Source organism: Plasmopara halstedii (genome assembly GCF_900000015.1).
Source record: "Plasmopara halstedii genome assembly, contig: Scaffold_3073, whole genome shotgun sequence".
Taxonomy (NCBI): domain Eukaryota; phylum Oomycota; class Peronosporomycetes; order Peronosporales; family Peronosporaceae; genus Plasmopara; species Plasmopara halstedii.
In genome coordinates, this window is record NW_020189977.1 from 65,047 (window position 1) to 73,197 (window position 8,151).

At 44.5% G+C, this 8,151-nt stretch overlaps 3 protein-coding genes across 3 annotated transcripts; 2 read left to right on the forward strand and 1 right to left on the reverse strand.

The window, feature by feature from the left end:
- Positions 1 to 2,798: 2,798 nt before the first annotated feature.
- On the reverse strand, positions 2,799 to 3,176 carry PHALS_07189 (uncharacterized protein; the record flags this gene model as incomplete). The annotated part of the gene is made up of 1 exon (XM_024720613.1): positions 2,799 to 3,176. The coding sequence occupies one exon, from the start codon at positions 3,174 to 3,176 to the stop codon at positions 2,799 to 2,801; it is 378 nt and encodes a 125-aa protein (XP_024585794.1).
- A 2,893-nt stretch (positions 3,177 to 6,069) lies between these two features.
- On the forward strand, positions 6,070 to 6,316 carry PHALS_07190 (uncharacterized protein; the record flags this gene model as incomplete). Its single annotated transcript, XM_024720614.1, has 2 exons — positions 6,070 to 6,170; positions 6,259 to 6,316. 2 exons carry the CDS (start codon positions 6,070 to 6,072, stop codon positions 6,314 to 6,316), a joined length of 159 nt encoding a protein of 52 aa, XP_024585795.1.
- A 1,140-nt stretch (positions 6,317 to 7,456) lies between these two features.
- Positions 7,457 to 8,038, forward strand: PHALS_07191 (multidrug resistance protein abc superfamily; the record flags this gene model as incomplete). The annotated part of the gene is made up of 1 exon (XM_024720615.1): positions 7,457 to 8,038. The coding sequence occupies one exon, from the start codon at positions 7,457 to 7,459 to the stop codon at positions 8,036 to 8,038; it is 582 nt and encodes a 193-aa protein (XP_024585796.1).
- Between the last annotated feature and the right edge of the window lie 113 nt (positions 8,039 to 8,151).

Genomic DNA, 8,151 nt, shown 5'->3' on the forward strand with positions numbered 1-8,151 from the left:
ATCAAGAAGAACAGGTTGCCCAAGGGGCATTGCAACCGCATCAGGTTAAGCGATGTCGACCATCGCGACATCCGTCGGGGCTGGGAGGGCTTCAGAGGCGTCCATTGCGAACAGTGGAAGAGGCTACTATTGGGGTGATCTTAATTCGTGGTGCAAGCGAGGCCGCAAATCGAGAAGTAGGTATTGCATTAATTAACATTTTTGACAAACATGAATTTTGTTGATGTAGAAGACAATGAAGTACCAAGCAATCATGCTGGACTAATTTGAAGCCAGCCACAAGCCAATGGTAGTCTGGACTGTCGCCATCGTTCTAAGAGATTTCTGCATTTCCGGTTTGCGCCTGAATACCACTCTATTTGTGGGGTTCGTCACATCTAGCAGTGAAGCAGTAATTGCTAGGATTTTTAGCTTTTCTAATTTCGTGACTATTTGCTTTCCCACATCTTCGTTTTTCTTGATTGTCATTCTCCTCTTCTTCCGCCTCTTGAAGCACGGCTATAATCTCATTGTTATTCAAATCCAGATTTGCTGTGTCGTCCTCCATCATTGTACTCAAAAGCTCTTTAAATATCATGGGATTTTTAAGAGGAAGCCTCTGACTAGCGTCGCACAGGTCAATGTATTGCCCTCCATATTGGGCACCGATATATGAGGAGGCTCTGCAAAGAGACCAGTGTGGCAAAAAAAATTGGCCACGGTAGCTACTGAAATCTCCTCCCAAGCTGCTTTGCGCCATCTCATTGCGGTTAGCTGATACCTCGATTGTCACGATCAACAGCATTTTAGTGATGATATTTTCCGCCATATCGCTTAAACGCGAAGATTATTTCAGCATCCATGGGCTGAATCTTAGGCGTGTAGTTTGGAGGAAGGAAGACCACCTCGACATTATTCACCCGGTGATCGTCAACTATGTGAGAAGTGGCGTTTTCTAGTAAAAGAAGGATCCATCTATCTTTGGCCTAAAAGAACAGAGATTGAAGTAGTTAAGAGCACATCCAAAGCGTACCTTCATGTTGTTGTCAAGCCTTTTCAACCACTACTGGAAGAGGGCGCTGGTCATCCACGCTTTCTTATTGCTGTGATCATTGAAACCCAGTTGCTCTCCTGTCTTACGATTGAATGAGCGAGGCTTATTGGTCTTTTCAATGAACAAAGGCTTGAGCTTCTCCGACCCATCTGCGTTGGCAGCAAAGGCAATGATGATGCGGTTCTATGATGCAGAAGAGAGAATGATAGCTTAGTCAGCCTTTTCATTTGAAATCCATAAATTGTATGCGAACAAACTTACTCTGTCTTGTCTACGTCCCTCAATCTGCTGTTGTGCGATGGTGATTTCTGGAACATTGAACCGAAACAATCGTACAAAGACTTCAATCAAGGAGCTCCCATGCAAAGTACTTTGCTAGCATTCATCCCAGTTTCATCCATGTTAAACACATCCTTCAGCCCATACCGAGCAATGACTGCTGAAAGCGCAAGAAGGACAGCATCAATTACTGCCGGATCTGCTGCACCATTCTCACTATGGATTCTGATGCAACACAGCTTGTTTCTCTCTTGAAAGCGTTACAGCCATCCATTGGAATATTTGCTTGCATCCACACACAAGCCAAGTCAATCAGCAAAGACGTTTGCTTTGATTTTGATGCAGCCACAAAGGCAAACGCATTCAGACGTACTTTTGATGAGAATTCCAGTGATGGCTACATGTCTTGTCAGGCATTGAAGCACCCATGTCGCCAAGGCGTCATCGAGCTGCGAGTGATGTGCGGGACAGTTTGGCCGAAAAATCGGCATTAGTCATGGTCTCGAGCTCGCGACTTATTTTGAGGATGCTACAAATAGCAGATTGAGTGGTTTCAGCGCAAATATTCTGAGTAGCCCATGTCGCAAGCACCCTTTGACTCACCAAATGTATTTTTGGCTTTTTGATTGCAGACCTCGAGCCTCTGCGCATTTGTTAATCGTGTTAGCGTTATATTATATTACCTCTTCGAAAATAATTCGCAGAAAAGCTCGGATAACTGATAACCTCGAATAGCTCATAAATATTTTTCACCGCGTTTATTAGTTATCCGAGGAGCGATGGTAATAGAAATCCGGCATGGCGATGCCTTGCTTCAGAATGTGGTCGATAAGATGGAACTTATGGCGGCCGGGGCCGCATCGTATGGTTACAAGAGCTTGTTTATGTTTTAGACATCGAATAGCTCTGATAAAACGCCTTTGAATGTGGTATTTCTTACTCTTTACATTTGCTTCATAATCACGAATCCCATATCGAAGTAAATGTGCTGAACTTCACAATTAAGAAAGGGGTAGTAGTAACGCCATTTTTTTAGAAATGAATATTGTCTCCCCAAATGGCATTGAATTGTGCATTGAGGTTGACCAAGAATTACGATACATTAGGACATACAGCCAACGGTCATCTACGGTGAGGTTGCTTTTAGTGTAAAGACATTCGAGAACCATTTTTGAAGTAGCTTTACGTGAATGAAAGTTCAATATCAAACACCTTTATACTCTTATTCCGCTTCGAGCCCCTTAACCATGCTTTACTGATACAGCCTTTTCGAGACCAAGCATTCCCAGTAGCAAGTGCACAGCAACGCCGTTGCATTTGGCAAAAACTGTAGTCGATTTGATTGAGCTATAATGGACTATACACCATGTGTAAGTTGTGCAATGATCTGTTCCTGGGACAAATCTCAAGGACCGGAAGAAGAAATTGCACCGCACAAACGTGCTCCTCGCTACATGAATTTGACGGTGGGAAACCATCGACTCGGCTAGGTGTGGTATGACACCTTCTGTGAGACCGCTGATGGTAAGCTGTCGATCTCTTTGACGAATGTACAGAGAAACCATCTCATTCTGGATGAGAGAATAGCTACACAATTGATGCGACGCGCTCTGCTTCCTCCAATATTGTCCGGTAACCGTTCATAAAGACGGAGGCTTGTTGGTATTGCTTTCGAGAGAGAATTCTCCGCCGTCGCGGACAAAGGAACCTCTAATTCTCGACACAGTCCGCCAGGTTTTGCCCCTCTAAAGAGTATGCAATCTATAATTTTGATTTTACGGTAAGGCAGTGCAAACGTCTTAGATATTTGTCGCTTCCACACTTCCCATGTTTTGGATATCTCTACCGCTGAGATTCTGCTCATGTGGCCTCCTTGCTAGGGGCTGCGATAGTGATGCGCTGTCTCTTTGTCTGTGGCGTGGCCGAAAGAAATAATAGTTAACTCAACTATTTAGGTTTAGCTAGGTCTGGATTAATTGTGGGAGGCGAGGAATCTATGAGTGCTTCAGGTATCATCAACCTCATAAAAGAGAAATCAAACATATCGTTACCATTACCCTACCGAGCACCTTCTTGATAATCGCAGGTGCTACATCTGCGGCATATTTAAACGTATTTGCCATACTTGTATTTATCCCGCCCCGTCGAGGGATGGATAGAGTCCCGCTCCCACACAGCATCGATATCCCCTTTGTAGGGAAATGCCAAATCTAAGCAGGCACATTTTGCCCTTCTGGGATACATCCGGATGCTATTGTTTATCGTGTAAACCAAGTTCTATGGTGTCTAGCCCAAACAAATAAGACTGTTTAAGGACAAAAGACTCGCAGCCCAGGGTTGTTACAGGTCAATATTACCATCCCGGGCTTTGTAAGAATGTGAAAACTCCCGATAGATTCAAAAGTGGCGATCAATTGCGTACGGCGCCCGAATCTCAAATACAGTTAAGGTTTCGAGGATGCTGAATACGGATACGATATTCGTGTGTCTTAAGACGAGCACCGTCGGAGGATTATACGTTTTTGTAATATTTGAAGACTTGTATCGTATACGCTGTCGTGTCCTTGATCTGAATTTGGATGTAATCACATTCAAATATGTCGTGGCTGGAACGCAATGTGGTGTGAATAGTAAAAAATATTAGGGGCCACAAACTTTCGTAATTGGTGAGTCATATATCCATCTCTTCTAGGTGAAAAAAAACGTTGAGTTCGGGCATGAAGTTGCGATAACATCTGTGCAACACGAGGGTTGCTCGGAATCAACAGCAATGAATATTGCTAGGCGCCTTGAGTTTCACTCGGAAGGCAGCAACAGTTAGATTTGGTCTCGAGAGGTTATGGAGAGTAGCAATTCTTTATTGCGGATTTAGAGTTTATCTTTACCATAGACAAGATTTTACGGTAGTATGTGAGAACACTATCCTTAAGGATCAATTGAATTGCATTAACTCTTTGAGGAATATCATGGTGTAATCATGACAAACCCACCACAAACGTTGCTCTTGCATCGAGGAGTGCGTAATAAATACCTGGTTCATCAAACCAAGTATTTTGCTATACGACAATGGCTCTCACCAAGATATCAGTGTAGCTTTATAGGCGATTTCGTGCGGCGCTCGAAGCAAATTGATGACAAAGGGCCCACTTGACGTCATTTGCCAAAGCTAGAATTGCTAAAGGCAAGTAGCAAAACATGCATCATTAAATATGTTTAGTGCAGCCTTCATTCAGGTGCAAACGTCAATTAATGAAAGGGTGAGCTACAGATAGCAAGGTCAGTTGCACCGTAAAAGTGCTAATTACCTGATTGATGTTTATCAACAAAGATTCACGAGGGAAAAGGATATTTCTCTCAGTTCAGTGAATACTTCGAGCGTGATACACCGGAAACAGCTGATTATGTGCCTTAGGGACTGTCTAACGCATCTACGTGAAATAAATGTATATATATCACAACTGTTCAGGACGCGTTGTGTCTGTGTATCAAACCACTTTGTTAGTGGCTACGTTCTCGGTGGTGAGGAACGCGGATGCCCGGCTATATTTTGAAACCAAATTAGTGACTAAATCGCGACGAAATAGGGTGCATGACACGAGAGCGTGGCGCTATGGCTATAAAACATGACGTGCCAAGCCATCATGCAAATACCAGAGACAAACAAAAATACACATTGATTTATAGTGGGTAAAAATATTTAATGCTGTTGACCTTTCTGTCTGCAGCCTTGTAGCCTGAGGTATACCCTTACTACTTTGGAACATATTTATGGGTCGCAAAAGCGGTTAAGTTCAATACCGGAAGAGAACGCAGCATACATTTAAATGGGGAGAATTATATTGGAAATTTTGAATCTAACGTTGATCGCCTGTGACCAAGCTACCCTCTGCTCTCAAGAAACAGTTTGGTTTTGGGGCCTTTGAGCGACTGAAGCCAATCGGTACGATTGCGCAGCTTAGGAAGCGCATACTAAAGATAGACTATATGAGCACAGTTTGCATGGACATACTGAAGGTGAGAATCGATGTGCCACTATAATTTAAAAGTGTTCACGAAAATTGATGGTGGTAAGGATTGCTCCCGGCCGTACTCAAAAGTTGAAGATGCATTATTTTATGTGAAGCAGATAGCGATTCGGTGGGCTCACCGAACTGTAATCTATTACTTTGATAAAGTGGATGAGATGCATTTAATCTGAGGGCTTTTCAGGGTTCTATTTGGTAAGATTGCCCAGGTAAAGTTGCGACTTGCAACTTAGCGCACCTCTGTCTTCATTTTCTCAAGTAAAAACAGGTCAGCCAACCAAATAAATTTTATATTGTAATTAAGGTTCGGCCTTGTTCATATTGAGAATTAACATGTACCTGATGCAACAGGCTCAGGTGTTTGAGCAGAGCTACACACAGCAAAAGCTTGAAGTGGTGAACGTCTACCACGGCGGTGGTCATCCTTTGTACTTTGCATATCCAACCATCAACCGGTGTTCTGATCGTGACATTTACTATAGTCAACAATCAATCGGTGTTCTGATCTTGATACCTACTGTTAAGCTGGATTGCAGTAACGTAAGTCGAAAGATCGTGCCTTCTTCTCCCAGTGCGCAAATATAGAACGGAGCTCTCAAGATATTTTCATGTAATTCGTGCAAGAGATACCTTTCTCTAAGATGGCGAATATACCCAGCCCTTACTGTTCTGGGAGTAGGAAATGCAAAGACATGGTGACATCTGGAGTTAAAAAGCCCCCGGTTAGTCACTATGAGCGCACCTTTCGGTCACGTTTTAAGCAAAAGCTGCACGAATTGGCTTAATTGCCCCGCCGCGACGAAGCAGGGACCTATAACATTTTTAATCCAACAGTACGACCGTTTGGGTCTGCGGGGTCTGCAGCGATTCTAGCGTCTGCAAATAGATGCTGATTCAAATTCTGCTCAATTGAAAAGATAGGCATCTTCTTGAACCTTATGGCGAGGTGAAAGAATTCTTTTTGATGCATGAAGATTAAACGATGTCCGTGGCATCGGGCAGAGATGAGGCGGGACGTAGAGGGCACCAAAACCTTGGTGAAGTTCAATCAGGACTCGGACAATCACTAAGCCGCTCCAGTTGATAAACCTCTTGTTTTAACGTCGGGACCTCTGAGATCCTGAGGTGAAAAATTTGGCGATGTAAGGAATAAGTAGCGAAGAAGAATCCCAAGGCGCAGTGGATGCTCGTTCATCATTACTTTTGTCGCAAATCGCAGAAAATATGAAGCACAGGGATGTGTACGGAGGGAGTATTACAGATGCAATTTACAATTGTGTCCCGAACGTTACGCGAAGCTCAGAAATACCAGGTACTAGTAAGGATGAAGGTGATGTGACTCTATAGAGGAAAGGAGCGTGCGGCGCGTGGTATGCTAGCCTCACGCAATGTGATACATAAGTTAAGGCCGTCAAGCATACATAGTATAAGCTTATATTTATACCACATTCTAGTTTATGTCACGTACGAGATAGAAGTTTTGTCAGTATCACTTACTTGGGAGGCACTTGGTTTTGCTTCTGTTTAAGCGTACAAACTCATGTTATCCAGCCGGGACTGGTGTGTCAAAGCTTCTTCTGTGCGTGATGCGCGGCAACGCCAGTGTATCTGGTCGATTTCTTTTTAAATCTAACATCCGAGCCTGAGGCACAAAACAAAGAGGTAAAATCAGCCTGTAGAGTATTCTTAATTTGACAATCTCACCATGAGATGCCACCACAAGATATTCCAGTGCAGATACACACCCAGTGCTGAGTAAGGAATAGCGTTGCAGACGTATAACTATTCTTTTGATAAAGCGGCATTTGAAATCAAAGGAATCTTGCTCTACGAAGCTTTTTTGCAATGCCACACGCGTTGCGTCAAATGCTATATTGCTTCTGTTGAAAAAAGAATCCAGATACGATTATCCGAACGGCCGTTGGCGGTTAAAGTGTCCTAAGGGGTCGGGGGGGGGTTCTGAGCCTCGGGGGGGTCTCGGTAGGTGCATATTCTAAGAGCAAGTGTAGGGAGAATGCCTTGGTTCTAATACATCAGTTGCTATTTTACCACCCATATTCCAACAGGGTTATGAGCCCAAGCGAGCGCTCAGGAAATAATCATACAACGCCAAGAAATAATGGATCAACAACGCGAGGACATGCTGGCGCTCTTGGACAAGGCCAAAGACCAGTGGTCCAGCAGCTTTCCTTCAAATCGCGACGGCGAAGAGATCGATTGGCGTCAGCGCAAGTGGCTTCCGCGGACAACGTTCAAGGAGTATGCGATATTTGACATCGCGGAAGGCAGGCTTAAGAGAGACCAACTCAGCACTGCGGAAGGAAAGATAGCTTTTGATCGCCCACAGCGCAAGATCCAGCGCATGATCGCGTCGGCGATACCGCCACCCCGCCTGCAGCAGGTCGACCACTTGGAGACCGGCACTGAGATGTGGGCGGAGGTGAACGAGATCTACAAGAGGCGCATGGACTCGGTGATCAAGGAGAGCATCATTTTCCGGAAGTGCGACGAGCTCAAGGAGCTCAAGTGCTCGCCAACAGGCGATGTGAGCATTCACCTGACCAAGATGTTTAGGATCAAGTCGGACTTGAAGAGCTACGGCTACGACGTCAAGGATATCAACATGAGGCAGATTATGCTGGACAGCCTTCCTGACCTTTACGAGTATGAGCAGCTGCGCGGATCAGTGATGCGGAGATGACATTGGATGGACTCCGGGCGTTGATTGATTTCAGCCAGTCACTCCACGGCAAGGAAAATCGTGCCACTAATACAGGTAGTGGCCAACGGCAGCAGCAAGGAGGCAGCACAGGT